General features: G+C 37.7%; 1 protein-coding gene across 3 annotated transcripts in view; it reads right to left on the bottom strand.

Moving 5' to 3' along the window:
* LOC113270150 (zinc finger protein OZF-like) overlaps positions 1-22,122 on the bottom strand; it is an 89,243-nt gene that overhangs the window by 47,228 nt on the left and 19,893 nt on the right. The window contains exon 4 of one of the 3 annotated variants that reach the window (XM_057305639.1): positions 254-17,273. The exons of the other annotated variants lie outside the window; for them this stretch is intronic. Coding sequence (XP_057161622.1) covers positions 9,944-11,287 — 1,344 coding nt within the window. The 5' untranslated portion in view covers positions 11,288-17,273 and the 3' untranslated portion in view covers positions 254-9,943. Of the gene's footprint in view, positions 1-253; positions 17,274-22,122 lie in introns of those variants that run through there. 3 annotated transcript variants of the gene reach the window in all.

Raw genomic sequence — 22,122 nt, 5'->3', positions numbered from 1 at the left:
AATACAAAATGTGTGACATTAGTTGAACACAAAATTGAATTCAATTTTTTTTCATGGATTGTGCTTTTGCTGTTGTTTAACTAGAAACTCATCACTAAAAATTAAATAAATAAATAAATAAAAACTAATCACTAAATCTGAATGATAGATTTTCTCCTGTGTTTTCTTCTACTTACGTACTTTGCATTTAAGTCTAAGATCAATTTTGATTAGATTAACTTTTGTGAAAGATGTGAGGAATGTGTTGAAATTCTTTTTTTTTTTTTTTTTTGCATACATCCAGTTATTATACATGATGTGTTGAAAAGACCACCTTATCTTCATTGAATTGTCCTTCACCTTTATGGAAAATATATTTGTGTTGGCCTATTTCTGGGCTCACTATTCCACTGAGTTAGGTCTCCATCTATCCTTTGCCAGTCTGGATTACTGTAGCTTTAGAGTCAGGCTTCAAATGGGCCAATATTGAGTCTCTAACTTCTTTCTCAGAATCGTTTTGGATTCTCTAGTTTTTTCTTTCCATATGCATTTAAAATCAGCTTGTCCATGCCTACAAAAGACCTTGCTGTTGACCGGGATTTTGCTCAACCTATAGATCAAATCAGAACACCATTAAGTTTTTCAATTCGTGAGCACAGTATAGCTCTCCATTTAATTAGATCTTTGATTTCTTTCAACGCATTTTGTAGTTTTCTAAATAAAGATTATGCACATATTTTACTACACTTATACCTAAGTATTTCATTTATTAGTGCTATTATAAATGATATTTTCTTAAATTTCAAATTCCAGTTGGCTGCTGAATTTGGTATACAGAAAAGTGATGTTTGGAAACTGAATTTATATGCTGCAACTCTGCTGAATTTGTGTATTAGTACTAAGAGTATTTCTGCAGCTTTAGAGTTTTCTACATAGACAATGATGTTATATACAATAAAGAGACTTTATTTCACACTGAGCCACATTATAATCAAACTGTTGAAAGCCAAAGCACAGAGCTAAATAGCAAATGAAAAGTAACTCATCAAATTATCAACAGGCTTCTTGGCAGAAATGTCATAGTGCTGAGAGAAGTCTATAATTGTAAACACATTTAAAAAAGAAAAAAGATCTCAGATCAAGAACCGAAACTTAAACCTTAATAAGAAAAAGAAGAACAAAAATCCAAACCTGGAAGGAACAAAGCAGTAATGATTAGAGTCAAGATAAACAAAACAGAGATTTTAGAAAAACAATAGGAAAAAACTGCAACAAAACAAAGTTTGCTCTTCACAAAGATCCAGAAAACTGACAACCATTCCTTAGATTAAATAAGAAAAAGAAAAAAATACTCAAATAACTAAAATCAAAAATAAAAGATGGGAAACTGCCAATTTTACAAAAATAAAAAGGATAAGAGAGCACTATGAACAATCATATGTAACCAATTTGGGAGAACCTAGATAAAATTAATAAATTCTTAGAAATACATAACCTCCCAAGACTAAAACACAGAGAAACAGAAAATCTTAATTGATCTAATACTAGTAAGCGCATGAAAATCAGTAATCAAAAATCACCCAAAAAAGAAAATCTCAGGACCAGATGAATTCAATAATGAATTCTATCAATTCCATCACTTGAAGAAGACTTGACATCAATTCTTCTCAATCTTTTCCAAAGAAGAGGCCAGCATTACTCTGATATAAAACATAGGAAGAGATACTACAAGAAAAACCATACACTATATCACTTAGGAATACTGAAGTAAAATTACTCAACAAAGCACTAGCCAAGAGAATTCAATGGCATATTAAAAGGGCTGTACAATGACCAAGTGGAATTGATTCCTGCAATACAGGGATAATTCAACATGTGACAATTAGTCAATGTAACACACAACATTAACATCATAAAATGAAAAGAATATGATCGTCTAACTTGGTGAAGAAAAAACATTTGACAAAATTCAATAGCCCCTCAAGGAAAAAAAAACACGTAGGAAAGAATCTCAAAATAATAAAAGCTATCCATGAAAAATCCATAGCTATCATCGTTCTAGACATGGAAAGACCGAAAGGTTTTCCTCCAAGATCAGGAATCAGACAAAGGTGGCTGCTCATGCAACTTTTATTCAACACAATATTGGAAATCCTAGCCAGAGCAATAAGGCAAGAAAAAGAAATAAAAAACAGCCAATTTGGAAAGGAAGAAGCAAAATTATTTCTGTTCAGATGACATGATCTTAAATGTAAACAACCCTGATGATTACACACACACACACACACACACACACAACCTGTTAGAACTAATAAGTGAATTCAGAGGAGTTGTAGGATACAAAAATCAATAACAAAAAATCAGTTGTTCTAAACACTAGGGATGAAAAATCAGGAAATAAAAATAAAAAAATTAATTTACAATAGAATTTAAAATAAAGCACTAAGAAATAAATTTACCTAAAGAGGTCAAAGACTTATACACTGAAAACTATAAAACATTGCTGTAAGAAATTAAAGAAGATACAAATGCAAATAAAAACATCCATGTTCATGGACTGGAAGACTGAAAAATTGATAACATGTCAATACTACCCAAAGCAGATATATAGATTTAATGCAGTCCTTGTCAAAATCCCAAAGGCAATTTTTTAAAAAGAGAAATAGAGGGGTGCCTGGGTGGCTCAGTCACTTAAGTGTCTGCCTTCAGGTCATGATCTTAGGGTCCTGGGATCCAGCCTGTGTTGGGCTCCCTGCTCAGCGGGGAGTCTGCTTCTCCCTCTGTCCCTCTGCCCTCTACCCCACTTGTGCTCTCTCTCAAATAAATGTCTTAAAAAAAAGAAACAGAAAATTTTATTATAAAATTCATACAGACCTCTGAGACCCTGAAGATACAACCACCTTAAAAAGAACAAAGCTGAAGTCTCACACTACCTTATTTCAAAATTTACTACCAGAAGAATTCCCAAGTGAAGACACACAACAGTAAGGTGGCAGAACAGGAGGTCCTCTATGCCTATCACCCCTCATTAACAATAATTTGGCAGCCATCATAGTACAAAAGTGCCTTTGTAGTTTTGGGATCCAGTAGGAAACTGTAAAACGAGGGACCTGACAGGAGACACATCAGTCCATGTGGCCAGAGGTGAACCCACTATTATAAAGATAAAAGGTCAACTCATTAAGAGACTATAGCAATTGTAAGTATATATGCAGTTAACATAGGAGCATCTAATTATATAAAGCAAACGTTAATAAGAGTGAAAGGAGAAAAAGCAATATAATAATAGTAGTGTACTTCTATATCACACTTATATCAGAGGACAGATCATCTGGGCAGAAAATAAATGATACACTGGACTTGAATAACACTAGAGAGCAAATGGACCTAACAGACACGTACAGGAAATACTCCATCCAATACCCAGAATACACCTTCTTCTCAAGTGCACACAGAACACTCTCCAGGACAGATACTATGTTAAGTCACGAAACAAGCTAACAACTTTAAGAAGACTGAATTCATATCAAATTATCTTTTCCAACCACAATGGTATGAAATCTAGAAATGAGTAATAGGAAGAATGCTGGAAAGTCACAACTATATGGAAATCAAACACACTCTTAAACAAACAATGGGTCAAAGAAGAAATAATGAACAGAAACGTATCTGGGGGCAAACAAATTGGAGAAACAGTATACTGAAACCTACGCAATGCACCAAAAGCAATTCCAAGGAAAAGTTTACACTGATAAATGCCTAAATCACAAAAAAAGAAAGATATACAATTAATCAAGCTTTACAGGTCAAAGAACTAGAAAAAAAAAAAAGAAAAAACTAAGCCCAAAGTTAGCAGCAGTAAATAATAAAAATCAGAGCAGAAATATATCAAATAAGGACTAGAAAAACAATTTTAGGGGCGACTGGGTGGCTCAGTTGGTTAAGCACCTGCCCTTGGCTCAGGCCATGATCTCAGGGGTCCTGGGATCAAGCCCCATGGTGGGCTCCATGCTCAGCGGGGAGTCTGCTTGTCCCTCTACTCCCCCCCCCCAGCTTGTGCTCTTTCTCTAATAAATAAAGTCTTAAAAGGTCAATAAAACTTAGCTATTTTTAAAAAGACAAAACTGACAAATACTTAGCTAGACTAACCAAGAAAAAACAAGGATTCATATAAATAAAATTATAAATGAAAGAGGGCACATTACAACTAATACCACAGAAATAAAAAGAATCATAGGAGACAACTATTAGCAATTAAAAACCAACAAACTGGATACCTAGAAGAAATGGGTAAATTCCTAGAATCATATAATCCAACAAGACTGAATTATGAGAAAGAAAATCTCAATAGGCCAATAATGAGTAAGACTGAAGCAATAATCAAAATTTTCCCAACAAAGAAAAATATAAGACTAGATGGCTTTACCCGCGCATTCTACCAAACATTTAAAGAAAAAATAATGCCAGCTGTTCACAAACTCTTCCAAAAAACTGAAGGTAAGGGAAGACTCCCAAACTCAGTTTATAAGGTCAGCATTACCCTCATACCAAAACCCAAAGTCACAAATATATGGAAATTGAACACAATCTTGAACAATGGGTCAAAGAAGAAATAATAAAGGTCATTACCAGAAAAGAAAATTACAGGCCAATATACATGATAAACACAAATATAAAAACCCTCAAAAAATATTAGCAAATTGAATTCAAAGGCATAGTAAAAGAACGTACATGATGATCAAAGGGGAATTTATCCCTTGGATGCAAGGATGGTTCAACATATGCAAATCAATAAATGTAATACACTACATTAATAGAATGAAAGATAAAACTCATACAATCACCTCAACAGAGGCAGAAAAAGCATTTGGCAAAATTCCACATCCTTTCATGATAAATGGCTCAATAAAGCAGATATAGAAGGAAAGTACCTCAACTTAACACAGGCCACATTTGGCAAACCCACAACTAACATCATACCTGATGGTGAAAAGCTGAATGATTTTCCTCTACAATGAGGTAACGAGACAAGGGTGCTTACTGCTATTCAACACAGTACTGGAAGCCTTACCCAAAGCATTAGGCAGTTAGAAGTAATAAAAGACATCCAAATCCAAAAGGAAGAAGTAAATTGTCTGCAGATTATGTGATCTTAAATATAAAACCCTAAAAAAACCACCAAAAACTTGTTAAAATGAATAAATGGATTTAGTACAGTTGTAGGACACAAAATCAACATGGAAGTATCAGCTGTATATCTACGGATATCAATTAACTACCAGAAAGAGAATGAAGAACAGAATGCTATTTACAATAGCATCAAAAACAAGAAAATACTTAGGACGAAATTTAACCTCGATGATGAAACATCTGTACACTGAAAACTATTAGACTTTAATGAAAGGAACTGAAGACACAAATAAATGAGAAAAGGTTCTATGTTCATGGATTACAAGAATTAATACTGCTAAAATCCATACTACCTAAAGCAATCTACAGATTTAGTATTTGTTACTACAAAGCCACAGTAATCAAAATAGTGCGGTAATGGCAAAATGACAGACGTATAGATCAATGGAATAGAGAGACAAGAAATAAACCCTCAACGTATGAGGTGAAACGATTGTGGATAAGGATACCAAGAGCATTCAGTGGGGAGAGGACAGTCTTTTCAATAAATACTGTTGGGAAAACTCGATATCCACATGCAGAAGAATGAAGTTGGGGGCGCCTGGGTGGCGCAGTCGTTAAGCGTCTGCCTTTGGCTCAGGGCGTGATCACAGTGTTCTGGGATTGAGCCCCACATCGGGCTCTTCCGCTGGGAGCCTGCTTCTTCCTCTCCCACTCCCCCTGCTTGTGTTCCCTCTCTGGCTGGCTGTCTCTGTCAAATAAATAAATAAAATCTTAAAAAAAAAAAAAAAAGAAGAATGAAGTTGGATCCTTACCTTACACCTTATTTACAAGATTAATGGATCAAAGATCTATACATCAGAGCTAAAACTGTAAAACTCTTTGAAGAAAACATAGGGGAAAAGCTTCATGACATTAGATTTGGCAATGATTTACTAAATATGCCAAAAGCACAGGTAACAAAAGAAAAAAACAGATAAACTGAAATATGTGAAAGATTCTATTGACAGAACAAATAGACAGGTAAGTCACAAAACTGGGGAAATACCTGGAAGCCATATATCCATCAGGAGAGTAATGCCCTGAATACATAAAGAACTTCTACAATTTAACAACAACAAAACAAACCACCTCATTAAAAAATGGGTAAAAAGCTTCAGTACACAGTCCTCCCAAGAAGATATTCAAATGCCAATAAGGACAAGAAAAGACGTTCAATATCACTAATCATTAGGATTAGTATGGCTATTACCAAAGTAATAGAAAATAACAAGTATCAGGGACATTGTGAAAAAAATCAAAACCCTCGTGGACTGCTAGTAGGAATGTAAAATGGTGCAGATGCTATGGAAAATAGTGTAATGGTTCCTCAATAAACTAAAAATTGAATTACTGTAGGATGCAGAAATTCTACCTCTGGGTACGTACTCAAAAGAACTGAAAGTGGGATCTTGAAGAATTAATTATTCATACACCCATGTTAACAGCAGCAGTATCTACCATATCCAAATGGTAGATGCAGTCCAAGCGCCCGCGGACAGATAAATGGATAAACAAAATGGATAAACAAAAAATAAAAAAAGGATAAAGAAAACACACAATGGGATATTATTCAGCTTAAAAAAATGAAGGAAATTCTTACACACACTGATGAATCCCGAAGACACTCTGCTAAGTAAGATCAATCAGTCACAAGGAGACAAATGATTCCATGTAGATGATGTACACAGACCAGTCAAACCAGTAAAGATAGAAAGCAGAATGGTGTTGGCCAGGGGCTGGAAGTAGGATTGGGGAGTTAGTGTTTAATGGATAGAGAATTTCAGTTTGGGAAGATGAAGAAAGTTTTGGAAATGAATGGAGGTAAATGGTTGCACAACACTGTGAATATATTTAATGCCACCGAAAAGGTACTTCAGAAATAATTAAAATGGTAAATTTTATGTTATGCATATTTTACCTAAGTAAAAAATTTTAAAAAGCTACCAACAAATATCAAGAAGAAAACACTCCCTACCTACCCCATCATGTTTTCTGAACTTATCAGTCACAGAGTAGCTTCTGGACACATCTTTCCAAGTCCTGCTTGGTAACTGTACACCATCTTTTAGACTATGGGACAGTTCCAGCTGAGATCCTGCAGCCCAGGTAAACTGAGTCAGAAAGTTTCCTATCAACATCCTGGCATAAGCTCGCAACCCAGCCTTTCCATTTCTTTTTTTCTTTTCCTTCAAGAAGTTAGAATTTAGAAATACATTTCTCTATTCCAAAATATGTGGGCAAAACCACAAATGAATACATTTTAATATCAAGCTGTACATAAATGAAACTGAGTGAAGTACAACCCTATAAATCAATATGTACAAATGTTAGGTATGTAACATTGAATCAAAAATAGCAGGACATACGACCATTCTAATTAACCTTGAAATCAGTAGAACCAAACTATTACTATTTACAGATTCATAATTCATCATGCTAGTTTTTTCAAGCCAAATCACACACACACACACACACACACACACACACACACACGCATGCACACACACACAGTTTTGAAGTTGTTGCCTCTGGGAAGGAGGGGACAGACAGGGAAAGAGTATACCAGTAGATACACTGTCATGACCGATACTGTTATTCCTGAGCTAGGTGGTGGGTTCACAGACACACATTCCGTTATGTTCCACAATGGGCATGTTTCCCACATTATCGCTACATTTTAGTGTCTTAGAAGAAAGAGTCTGAACTACAGCTCTGGTGATGGGAACGGAAAGGATGAGACTGTGTGAAAGAATTACACTTTTCTTCCTCAGAACTTGATTTGCCCATAACATGGCAGGGGGGACCCGGAGCCAGTTTCATATATTTGGGCCCCTAAAACCAACCATGAGCATATTCTCCTCAGACTGGGAGCATTCTGAAATGGTGCAGAGGCCACATTCCAAACAAACCAGGTATCCCAAACTCCACTTCTAAACACGGGGAAATAAGTTGCTTCCATAGGGGAATGAGTGCTGGTCTGTAACAGGTCTTTGCTTGGGATCATGCCCATAATCTAGAAATCGTACACTTTAATTGTGAATGCCTCCATCAGAACTGGTTTGAGCCGCATCCTTCCTTCCCCCTTATGGAAATTAGCTTAGGTCACGTCAGCCCTTTGAACTTTGAGACAGTGAGATATTTCAGTGACTGAAAGCCCCCAAGACCTGATAGTCCTTCCTATATCTAGGAGGTTCCTTCAAGTCATTTTTCTAATGTCAGAGATGATCTTTAATGAGCACTGGGTGTTATACGCAAACAATGAATCATGGAACACTACATCAAAGCTAATGAAGTACTATATGGTGACTAACAAGATAATAAAAAAAAAACTGATGAGATCATAAATTTACAATTTTTAAGTTGCTGTTCTGTTTTTGCACATGTTTTTTCAATTAGTTTCTATAGATGGCAAGTTATAAGCTGGTTTCCTTTAGTAATACTAATAAATGTTTCTTTTAAAGAGAAATGCATCTGTAAATCAAACTATGAGTTGCTTTAAGTAAAATTTGAATAATGTAGTTATTAGCCTTTACATATTTTAAAGATTATAAAGAAACTACAAGAAAGGCTTGGTCGAGAAACCCAGACTTCACCCAAATCCTTAGAGTCCCCAAATGTGCTCTGGCAACAGAGCTCCCATTTTCGCCCATTTCCAGTCCACACACATCTGAAGATGGTTGCCGTGGCCCTGAGCTTGTATCTGTGAACACCAGAGACGCATGTCTCTGCAGACAGTCCACTGGGACCCACTCAGTCGCCACTGTGGTCGTCCAGGGAGACTCAAGTCATGAGGGGGTGATATGTGGACTGTCCTGGTAGAGGTCCAAGGAGTGGAGCCATGAGCCCAGGGCACTGCACGGATTCCTCTTGCTCTGCTTCCATCCCTCCTTCAGCTCTCTCTATCCCTTCAAGTTCCTGTCATAGCCACGCTCCTGCCTCTTCTTCCCCCTAACTTCATCCGTAAGCATCTCTTGGGAGATGTGAATTATCTAAACACAGAAGGGAACTGACATTGCTTTGTTTCCACCATGAGCACTTGAATCTTTACCACAACCACGCAAGGCAGACGCTGCTGCCACACTTTACAGACGAGGGAACAGACTCAGGGAGATGAGGTCACTGGCCTAGGAGGCAGCTAAGTCCGGATTCCAACCAAGGACCACAGGTTTGCATCGATCCACTGAACTCCTGGCTCTCTATCAGGGTTCTAGGATCCAGGGAAGGCTGATGTTTACACATACTCTCTGGAAGGTCTCAAAAAGCATTCTTGCATAAGCCAACACATGTCAGAGGTTTTGTGAGGCCAGGCATACACATATGTAGACAGAGGCAGGCCAAGCTGGGCAAATATTCAGGCAAATGGCCAGCCCTGGAAAACTCACAGGAAAACAGTCTGAAGTTTGTAAAACAGAACAGCTATAGTTCTCTCGTGTATTTGATTTGCAATCGATGTTTTCGTTTGCTCAGTATGTTCACATAAGGCTTTCTTGTGCGTGATCTCTGGGGTTTGACTTCAGGATCTAAGTTGTTCCACATTCCTTACATTCATAGGGTTCCTTTCACTGTGTGAATCCCCTGATGTTTTCTTAAGCCCAATTTATGACTGTGGGCTTTCCCACATTTATCCCATTAATACAGACCTTCCCCTTTATGAGTTTCCTGATGTCCTCTGAGGACTGATCTGTAGTGAAGGCTCTGCCATGCTCATTACATTCACAGAACTCCTGTGTGAGTTCTCTGTAGTAATCTTAAACCAGATTTCTCACTAAAAGCTTTCTCACATTCATCATATTTAGAGTTTTTGCCTTTTATGAGTTTCCTGATGTCCTCTGAGGACTGATTGAGAGGTGAAGGCTCTGCCACACTCATTACATTCATAGGGTTCTTCTCCTGTGTGAGTTCTCTGGTGTAATCTTAAGCCAGACTTCTTGCTAAAAGCTTTCCCACATTCATTACACTCATAGGGTTTCTCTCCTGTGTGAACCCTTTGATGTACTCTTAGGCCTGACTTTGTGGTGAAAGCCTTCGCACACTCATTACATTCATACGGCTTCTCCCCTGTGTGAGTTCTCTGGTGATTTTCTAGGCTTGACTTCTGAATGAAAGCCTTCCCACACTCATTACATTCGTATGGTTTCTCCCCTGTGTGAATTCTCCGGTGTATTTCTAGGCTTGACTTCTGTTTGAAGGCTTTTCCACACTCGTAACATTCATAGGGCTTCTCCCCTGTGTGAGTTCTCTGGTGTTTTCCTAGGTTTGCCTTCTGATTGAAAGCCTTCCCACACTCTTTACATTCGTATGGTTTCTCCCCTGTGTGAGTTCTTTGGTGCGTTCCTAGGCTTGACTTCTGGTTGAAGGCTTTTCCACATTCCTTACATTCATAGGACTTCTCCCTTGTGTGAATTGTCTGGTGTTTTCTGAGGGTTGAGTTCTGGGCAAAGGTTTTCCCACATTCATTACATTCATAAGGCTTCTCCCCTGTGTGAATGATCTGATGTGTTTTGAGAGCTGACTGCTGGACAAAAGCTTTTCCACATTCACTACATTCATAGGGTCTCTCCCCTGTATGAGTTCTCTGATGTACTCTCAGGCCTAACTTGCGGCTGAAAGTTTTCCCACATTCAACACACTCATAAGGTCTCTCCCCTGTGTGAGTTTTCTCATGTTTCCGTAGGCCTGACTTGTGGCTGAAATCCTTCCCACATTCGTTACATTTGTAAGGTTTCTCCCCCGTGTGAACTCTCTGGTGTGTAAGGAGGTACGATTTCTTATGGAAGGATTTTCCGCATTCACTACACTCAAACCTTATGTGAGTCCTCTGACATACACTGCGGGCTGATTGGTGGCAGAGCGTTCCCCTGCACATATTATGATCACAGAATTTCTCTGTTGTGTGAGTTAAATTACGGCTGAAGTTTTGTCCACATTCAAAGGGCGTCACGTCCGCGTGATTTACTCTTAAGTGTGACTCCTGGCTGAACCTTTCCTCTCCTGTGTCAGTTCTCTGAAAATGAGTAAATAAAACTTGCCACAAATGTCTGTCTTGGATTTCTTGGCTCTTCTCTAAGAGGTTATCATGTTGGCAATCTTCTAAAAATGAGAAAATTAAAAATACCTTATGAATCTTAAGACACATTTCTTATGGGAAGGAGCCCATATATGTATAGTCTGTTACATATTTGACTCTTTGGTTTTAGTAATGTCATACAGGATTGATTAATTTGTAGGCTATATCCCCTATATTGCTTTCATTTGGAAAGAAATTGCTGGAGTGGGAAAAAAAGAAAACCAACTGGCAATGAATACATATATTCATATGATATTTAAAAAACGTGATTTTCAAAATTACATAGAAAGGAAGTACAAGAAAGGTACAATGATGAGTTTGGGAACTGGAAACATCTGAGAATAAGATAAATTCAACAAAGATTATGGGCAGTAAGTATGGACAGGACTAGCAGTGGGTAAGGCTTTCAAGGTATACATAAGAGAGAGGGGCAGGATCAGGGATGAATATCCAGGTCTATGTTCTTACAGGTAACCTGCCAAATACAGGTTACAGGGCAGGAAACTCACTAGTCTCCATGTTTCTATTAGAAGCTTCCTTTCTTCCCCCCCCCCCGCCCAGTTTACACATCAACACCAAAATACATTTATAATAGCACAATTTCCTTCCACTTGAAAAAACAGGCCGATACTTCAAACTCAAACTCTCCTAGTTGTTATTCACAGGAAAAGAAATGCACTAATGAGAAGAGCCATCTCTCAGCCTTGGCTGAGTTCTCTGCTCTACACTGGCTCTGGGGCCTTGGTATATTGTATCAGGGTTGTTCAATAACAATACTGTCCTGACCGTCACGCTGTAAGTGTCCTGTCTGCTTACTCTCTTGCAACAAATCCATCCCCAAGTAATCTGTAAGTCAGCATTCCATCTACGGGTCAACATATAGCTTCTACTGGCTTCTAGAACCGTAAGGACTTTGTTTCATCCTGCTTCTAGAAACTTTAGATATTCTTTATATTCATTTAACATAAAAGCCTTTACTTTTATCTTTGGTATGCCTGACTGCTATTACGCAGGTGCTACCCACATTCCAGCACCAATTTCAGGCCTATACTGGAAATTTAACATGGTCCCTAAAACCACTGCCCCAGGTTCCACTGGACAACAGTCAGGAGACATTCTGGAAAACAATGTTTTACGCCAATTCAGGAACATTAGCTGTTCAAGCTAGCGTCAGAGAAGTCCGCCGTATTTTTGGGGTGTAGTCTGGCTAGACTACTTGACACCCCTTAAGTGAGTCATTCCAAAAAAATCTTGCCCCACATTATTTCTCTAAGTTACCACGCATTCCTTTTCTAGCTCAAACTCTACATAATCTTCAGGGCAAGCCTATTTCCTGAAGTTAAAAAAAAAAATGCCTTCTTATATCTATGAATTTAAGCACCATTTACTTTAAATCTGAAAGCAATTAAGCCTATTCCATTCATGTGAACAATGGATACATGAAGAGCAGTTACATATATGGGGACACAATTCTTTCAAGTAAATTACTACCATTGCAATCACAGTGCAGCTTAAAGTTGATGACATCACATCTGTTTTCTCTTTCCTAGCCAGATCTAAAATAATATTTTACCTTTTAACTGATGGTATTTTAAATGCTATGAAATACATTTTGCACAGCTTTGCTTTCCTTTACCCAAAACAGAACACTGATTCTCTGATTTTCCTTGCGCCCCTCCAGGATACAGAGAAGGGTCCTTGATACAGTGTGTCTGGAGCTACCTAGACTGTGACACATTAGCTCAGACGTACTGCCAATGTGTATCGGTTAGCTCACAAGTCACAGAAATCGGACTACGGCATTTGCATTCAATATGGAATACCATTCCCCTAAAAAGCTATAGTGTCAATCACAATGTAATTATAAAATATCATATATTACATTCCAGACTAGAAAGAGTAAGAAAGAATATTCTTCTTGCTAGAACCACATACATACACACACACATACATGACACATTTACATTTAGTTTTTACTGTGCCCAACTACCATTAATATATTTTCCTTTATGTAGATTTTTGGAATGTGCTTCTTCATGCCACGTTTCTTAGATCCATCCACATTACACATTGCAGCTATCTAATGGTCCACTGTTTGAAAATATCTCTAAGTTTTTTCATAAATAAATATGGAAGTTATTTCTAGGTTTGTACTTTTAAAAAGTTTTGATGCCATGGAAAGTCTGATTCATGTCTTCTGTGGAACATATTCAAGTCTTTCTGGAGAATAAACCTGGAATGGACAGCTGTCCTAGGGAATATGCATGCTCAATTTTATGAATACGCTCCAACTTTTCCCAGTAATTGTGCCAATTTACACCACTGCCTGCCTTGTGGACATTTATCTTGCATTATCTCTTAATTATTCTTGGTACTATTGGAATGAGTTCAAAATCATTGTACTGTGGTCTGAATTTGCATTCCTGAAATTGCCAGTAATGTTATGTATTTTTCATGTTTATTAGTCATTTTTACACCCTGTTTGTCCTTTCTTTCTAATGAACTGTTTGACTTTATATTTGCAATTCTTAGAAGTTTAATAACGTAAGCCTATCTGAATGCCAAATTACATACCAGGAGATGAGCCAGGGTAAAAACTCCCCCTTCTCAGAAAGCATATGCTCCAGTGGAAACAGGCAGACAGTACACAAAACGGAATACATACCCGATATAAGGTGTGTTAGATATTGAGTGCTTTGAAGGAAAAAAGGGGGAGAAATGGACTGCCTGAGTTCATCACAGACACGGGCAGCCATACCAAAGAGATACATAAGATCTGGATTCCTTATTTATTGAAGCAAACCCTCTGTGACGGATATTTACTTGTAGCAAGTATTACCTCCCATTGTTTATCTTGTAACCGTCAAACTCTCTGAAACCATAAAATTCTTCTGTGCGGTTTAAAATATGACACAGAATGAACACTTTGGAGTCACCACCCCTATCCAAGAGCAGAGCAGGATCAGATCAGGGAAGACCCACGTATTGTTTCTGGAGCAAGACGTTCTTCATGCTTACGCATCACATCACTCATAAAATTCATAGCAACACCTTCCTTACTTTTCTTTAGAGTTTACAGACTGTGCATACATCCCTGAAAATACACAATTTTACCAGCTGCTTTATAAAAACCGAATCCTACAGCTTGCTATAATCATTTTTGTTTTGCTCTTTTGTTCAATATTGTGTGCAAGATGCCTCCATGGTTTTGCTGTAGTTTATAAGTTAGTATACTATCTCTGACGTGTAACACTCCGCCAAATAAATGTAATTACTTCTGAGCTCATCTGCTGATGGGTGTTCGGCTTGTTTACACTCACCCTATGATGCCACCATTTTCAAAAGCAATGGCACTAGTTTGCATTTTCATAACCAATGGATGCGGGTCCCGAATGCCCCCCACCCCCCGATGCAGTCAGAGTTCTTATTCTCTGCCAATTTCATAAATGCAGAGTGGCAGTATGATACCGTTTTCATATTTCTCTCAAAACTAATCAGATTAAACACTTCTTCCCATGTTTGCTGGGTAACTAGATTTCCTTTTTGGGGAAGGTTCTTTAAATTAAGCTTTTGCCCCATTTTTCACTAAGCTACTTGCCTTTTTCCTCAGACTTGCAGAAGCACTTTATAGACTGTAGGTCCTAGTTTTATCTCGCTTACATGCACTGCAAATAGATTCTGCTATTCTGTGCCCTGTCTTCTCATAGTTTTTATATCACCCTTTAACACCTAGAAATTGTGAATTTTAATGCAAACAAATTTTTCCTACGTGGCTAAGTGTTTTTTGGTCTTACTTTATCCCCACCCACAGTCATAAAGATTTTCTCCTATATGATTTTCTAAAATATTTCGTTTCACGTTATACAATTCCACCCCAATTTGATTTCTGCTGTATGTGTAAAGTAGGGGTACAAAAAGTCAAGCGTCTAACACGTGTTTATTCCTGGGCTATTATATTTCAATGATTTGTTTAACGATAGTTACATGAGTACAATTAATTGTATCGACAAGAGTGTCATTCAATACCATGCAGAGGAAGTCCCAGAACATTGTTTTTCGAAGATGTTTTAAATTATTACTGGGCCTTTGTTATTTCCATATAAATTTTATTTTTACTTACATAGGTATGTATTTAATTTCTATATAAATTTTAGAATCAGCTTGCCAAGTTTTACAAAAACAAACAGAAATCAAATGAGATCACTTGGTATTATACTGCATCTTTACATACACTAAGAGTATTACTAAGAGCTTTAAAATTGTCTAACCAATCTGTGAACACGGAGCATCTCTCTAATTAAAGTCTATTCAGTACCTCTCAGTTTTCTCAAGTTTCTGTCTACCTGTCTTACTCATATTTCTAAATGTTCACCCTAGTCTATTGTTAGGTACGTCTGCGGAGTGATTTCTTAGGAAGGACTGTCTGAGAAACACCTTTTGGCTAGTTATTATTTACACCACTGTAGTTTTCCAACTCACTGGTTTCTACTTTTATCTTTATTAAATTATTTCTTCTGCTTTGCTTAGTCTTTTTTTTTTTTTAAAGATCTTATTTATTTGAGAGAGAGAGTGAGCGAGCATGGGGGGGGGGAGGTCAGAGGGAGAAGCAAACTCCCCTCTGAGCAGGGAGCCTGATGCAGGACTTGATCTCAGATCATGACCTGTGCCAAAGGCAGTGACTTAAGCAACTGAGCCACCTGGGCACCCTGCTTAGTCTTTTTGAAACTTTGTTTTTTAAAATAAGTATGCTAGAATACAATGTTCCCATAAGCAGGCCTCTACCTAAAGCCCAGAGGCTCTGATGCCATGCTTCCCCATTCTTACAGTTTTCTGCATATACTGCAATTTCGGATCTCATGCCAGCAGGTTCTTAACTCCCAGAAAGAGGTTTCAATTTCCTTACATTGTTTGCAGTTTCTAGTTTTGTTGAACTTTGGTTTTTCTATCGCTTTGAAATTTACTGATGCTTCCTTTTTATCTAAAGTTCTTTCATATTTTTTGACTCTTCCACTGGCGGTGGGGGGAGGGAGGAGCAGAGGGAGAAGCAGACCCCCCCTCACTGAGCAGGGAGCCCAACACGGGGCTCGATCCCAGGACCCTGGGATCATGACCTGAGCCGAAGGCAGATGCTTAACTGACTGAGCCAGCCAGGTGGCCTTCATTTCATGGTTTATAACCTGAATTCAATCTTGACCAAAATTAAGATAAATAATCCCAGCATAGGCTTTTTGTTTTGGCAAAGCACTTTACCATTTTTTTAATATCAAACTTTCCAAATTATCCTTCAGGTCTACCTCGATAAAATCTGATAATATATTTTCACAACAGTTGGCTTTAGCCCATTTTCATTACTTGCTACGGCAGCAGGTTTCTCTTACTTCATGTCATACAGTGTGCTTAACGAAGCCTTTATAAAAGAACACATTCGGTAATAGGCATGTTTGTTTTATTAAGTGAATTTTTCTTCTACTAATTATGAAGGGTGTATTCTGCCCCTCATGGTTACCTTTATAATCTTATGTAATTCCTTAGTCATCTACCTATTAAGACAGTATCTAGTAATTCCCTAATATATAATCAATAATAACATTAGTTTCTTCTCTCTCTTCCCATTCATTAACCTCCAGTCTTATGTGCTTTCGTTTCTTAGTTTTTATTCATTTTTATTATTATTTTTTTCGCTGTTTAGTATAGCTCTATTACTTGATTTATCTATTTTAAATTATATACACTCAGGCTCCCAGCTTTTAAAGATGAGAAAACGATCAAGATTGCACCCATCCCTTGTGTTAGACCTTCCCCTTCCATATACTACTGGACAGGATATAGTCTTCCTCAACATCCACGTGGATGGGGCTCTATAAGAGAGTGCTGAAATTATTTCATAGTAGACACCTCTAACTGACCACTCTGGATCTAATTTACCCTGAATACTTTCTTCCAGTACTTAATAACTCACCTGAGGAGTTCCTGGTTAGAAATTCTTTCTCTAACAAGCATGGATCTTCTGCTTGCTCCAACCTTAAGATCACTTCTGGTTTTGTATAGCAATACCCTGTAAATGGGAAATAATTTAAGACTTGGGCCTGTTACCTGGGCTTCTGTGATTCTGAACATGAAAGAAGACACATTTTCAGGGATGGCACAACGAAGATGCTCATTTGAGCCTTTCTTTGCAGAGCTGACAGCAACTTTTTTTTCCTGATGCTCAAACGTATTAACCTCCTTGAGCTAAATCGTAAGCGTACATAACCCCGAACTCAACAGGGATCTACATGCATAAGGCTTTACAAAGGGACTGCACGGGCTTTCCACTTCATGCCTGATGGAGCAGCAGATGACAGGCACTGCAGGACAAGCCACAATGCAGTACCAGAGCAGAACCCAGAGGTCTCAGTAAGTCGAGGAGATAGAACCAGAAAATCAGAGGCCAAGCCTAACTACCATCTGTGGTGTAAAACACTGGAGACAGAGACCCAGCAGCATCTGCAGGAGGGTCGCCTGGAGTCGCTGAAGAAAAGAAACCATTTGAAACAGGCCAGAGTATTCTATTCTTAACAAAGTGTGCTCTCAAAAGGAATTGTTGAACCAGAGCCCAACCTGTTGAGGGTTTATCAGAGTCTAGCTAAACTGGGGGAAAGGGAACACTCGACTCCAGTTCTCTCTCCTATTCCACATGGGGGAATAGGTTTCCATGAGCCACTGAGCCAGGCCCCAAGCTCCGCGAGGACATCGCTCTATGCCACTCTTCATCTCACTATGGATTCATATCCTTTAATAAAGTGGTAAACCTACATGCTTCCCTGAGTCCCGTGAGCTGCTGTAGCAAATTAATCAAACCTAAGGAGGTCGTCTTTGGAACCTCCAATCTGTAGCTGGTTGGTCAGAAGCACAGGTAACAGCCTGGTGCTTGTGACTGACACGTGAAGTGAGGGGGTGGCGGCAGTCTGCTAGGACTGAACCCTTAACCTCTGGAATCCAAAGCTATCTCCAGGCAGACAGTGTCTAAATTGAGTTAAATTTCCAGATACCCTGTGGATGTCAGAAAATTGCTTGGTATTGTGTGGGAGGGAACTCCCCACATTGGAACTGGGCCCACAAACCCTAAGAGAGGTCCCTCTAGCCATCCTACCCACCTTAGCTAGCTCTTTACACATCTTTTCTTTTCTTTTTTTTAAAGATTTTATTTATTTTTCAGAGAGCGAGTGATCGAGTGTATGCACACACAAGCAGTGGAAGGGGCAGAGGCAGAGGGAGAAGCAGACTCCCCTGAGCAGGGAGCCCAATGTGGGACTTAATCCCAGGACCCTGAGATCATGACCTGAGCCGAAGGCAGACACTCAACCGACTTAGCCACCCAGGCACCCTGCTCTTTATACATCTTAAAAAATTTAAAAGCACTAGTGAAGTTCAGGGTCTAGGGACAGAGGTCCACCAAAAGACTGATCTAATTATAGGACTCCGAACATTTCTCTTGCCCTACACCTTCCCATTAAATTACTAAAGACCTGTCACTGCAGATCTTTTCATCCAGCACATCACATCCACCTTATAACAAAAAATTGCAAGACATGCCAAAAGGCAAGAAATGCAGTCTGAAAGGATGGAACAAACACCAGACTCAGAGTTAGATATGGTAAGAATGCTGGAATTATCAGACCAGGATTTTTTTTTTTAAACTATGATCAATATGCTATAGGCTTTTTAAGAACACTAGATAATACACAAGAACAAATGGGTAATGTAAGTGAAGAGTTAGAAAGTCTAACAAAAAAGCAAAAAAAAATGCTAGAGATTAAAAAAAAAACACACCATGAACAAATGAAGAATGCTTTTGATGAGCACATTAGCAGACTACACATGGCTGAGGGAATCCTGCGCTTGAGAATCTGACACTGAAATTTTCAAAAGTGAAAAACAAAGAGAAAAAGACTGAAAAAAAAAAAAAAAACCAGAATATCCAAGAATGGTGGGGCAACTACAAAAATGTAACATAGGTGTCAAAGGGATACTAGAAAGAGGAGAAAGAGAGAGGGGAACACTCAAAGCAATATTTGAAGCAATAATGAGAATTTCCTTCAAATTGATGTCAGACACAAAACCATAAATCTGGGAAGCACAGAGAACACCAAGTACAGTAAATGCAAAAAACAAAACTACACTTAGGAATAGTGTATTCAAACTTCAGAATATCAAAAGTCAAGAAAAAACTTTTTCAAAGATTTATTTGAGGGGGGGAAGAGACAGGGAGGGAGAGAGAGAAACTCAAGCAGACTCCATGCCCAGTGTGAAGCCTGACACAGGGCTTGATCACCCTTAGATCAGACCTGAGCCAAAACCAAGAGCTGGATGCTTAACCAACTATGCCACCCAGGCACCCCAAGAAAAAATCTTGAAAGAAGCCAGAGGAAAAAATCATCTTACCCAGAGAAGAGCAAAGATAAGCATTAGATCCAGTTTTTCTTTCTCGGAAACCATGTAGTAGGGAGAGAATGAAATAAAAAATTTAGAGTATTGGGAGAAAAAAAATCCACCAATCTTGAATTCTGGACCTTGCAAAATTATCCTTCAAAAGTGAAGAAGAAATACTTTCCCAGAAAAACAGAAATTGAAGCAATTTGAGGTAATTTATTAGTAGACCTGCCTTGCAAGAAGTGTTAAAAGAAGTTCCTCATAAAAAGGGAAAATGGTACAGGGGCACCTGGGTGGGCCAGTTGGTTAAGCATCTCCCTTCGGCTCAGGTCATGATCCTGAGGTGCTCCCTGCTCAGTGGGGAGTCTGCTTCTCCCTCTCCCTCTGTGTTCGCTTTCTCTCTCCCTCTCTCTCAAATAAATAAATAAATAAATAAAATCTTAAAAAAAAAAAAGGAAAATGGGACAGATCAAACTCAGATCTACACAAAGAAAGGAAGAACGTTGGAAAAGGAATAAGTGAGTGTTCAAAAAAAGCTTTTATTTTTCTTACTCTGAATTGATGTTACAGAAAAAGTTTACTCTAAATAATATATCCTATTATATATGCCTGTACACATATAAGTAAAATTAATGACAATCATGTTAAAAGGAGTGGAAGAGAAGAATTAGGAATATTTTGTTAAAGTTCCTACTTATAGTACTTGAGAAACTGTAGAATGTTATTTGAAGCAGACTTGGATTACTTGTAAAACAAAAACAGAAACACAGGACAAGGGCAAAAAATGGAAAACAGCAACAAATATGGTAGGTATTACTCCAACTACATAAAAAATCGCTTTGAATGTCAATGGTCTACATATATTAATTAAAAGACAGACTGTCAAGATGAATCAAAAAACAAGACCCAAACATATGTTGCCTTCAAGATACCGAAGGGGGAGCAGTTATGTTAACTTTCATAGTAAGTAAATTTATCAAGGAGAAAGAGGGGAATTACATAATGATAAAGAGGTCAATTGTCCAAAAAGATGTAACAGTTTTAATATGTATGTGCTTAACAACTAAATGTCAAAATACATGAGACAAACACTGAAAGAACAGTAACGAGAAATAGAAGGATCCATTATTTATTTATTATAGTTGGGGATTTCAAAACCCCTTTATCACAAATGGATGGATCCACCAGGCAGAAAATCAACAGGGCACAGCTGAATCCAAGAGCACCATCAACTGGATATAAATGAAAACCTATAGACTACACTCCATCCAACAACAGCAAATTACATTCTTCTCAAGCTCACATGGAACATCCTCCAAGACAGACCACATTCTGGGCAATAAAGCACACCTTACCAAATATTTACAAAAACAGAAATCAAACAATGTATGCTCTCAGACCATAATGTTGAATTCAACTAGAATTCAACAAAAAGATAGGTGGAAAAAACCCAAAGTACTTGGAGATTAAGCATACACTTCTAAATAACATATGCTCAGAGAAATATTAGGACAAATTAGAAAATATTTTCACTGAAATGAAAATACAGATTATTCAAAATTATGGGATAAGTGAAAGCACTACTTAGAGGGAAATTTATAGCAGTGAATGCTTAATTAAAAAGAAGAAAGATCTGAAATCAATAATCTCAGATTATACTACAGGAAACTAGAAAAAGATGAAGATATTAAATCCAAAGTAAACAGAAAAAAAAATTAAAAATTAGAGCAAAAATCAATGAAACTGAAAATAGGAAATTAATGTAGAAAACTGATGAAACCAAAAGTTGAATCTTTGAAAAGATCAATGAAATTAAGAAGCCTCTAACTGGGCCAAAAGAAAAGGAGAGAGAAGATATCACCCTGTTTCATCAGAAATGTAAGACGGGGCATCACAACAGATCTTGTGGATATTAAAATATAATGAAGAATACTATCAACAACTCTATGCCTACAAATTCTATAATCTACACGAAATGGACCAATACCTTGAAAGACAGCATGTGCCAAATCTCACACAAGAAGGAAATAGTTATCAATAGGCCTTTATGTATGAAAGAAATTCAATAAAAAAAATAACCACCTTTCAAAACAGAAGCCATTACACCCAGATGGGTTCACTGGTGAATTCAATCTCTACAACCTCTTCCAAAAGACAGGAGCAGAGGTAATCCTTCCTAACTCATTCTATGAGAACAGTATCCCCAAATACCCAAACCAGAAAAAGGCAATATAAGAAAAGATAACTATGCACTAGTTTCTCTCATTTACATGCAAAAATCAGCAAAATACGAGCAAATCAAAATTCACAGTGTATATAAAAAAATTACACACCATGACCAAGTGGTATTATCCTAGGTATGCAAGGTTGGATCAACATTCAAAAATCAATTAATATAATCTATCATATTAAGGAGGAAAGAGGAAAAAAGTTCATACAGTCATAGCAACAGAGGCAGAAAAAGCATTTGATAAAATTCAACAGTTCATGAT

Source organism: Ursus arctos, unplaced genomic scaffold (assembly GCF_023065955.2).
Source record: "Ursus arctos isolate Adak ecotype North America unplaced genomic scaffold, UrsArc2.0 scaffold_33, whole genome shotgun sequence".
Lineage (NCBI taxonomy): Eukaryota > Metazoa > Chordata > Mammalia > Carnivora > Ursidae > Ursus > Ursus arctos.
The sequence above is the reverse complement of the archived record's forward strand: the minus strand, read 5'-3'. Positions and strand labels throughout refer to the sequence as shown.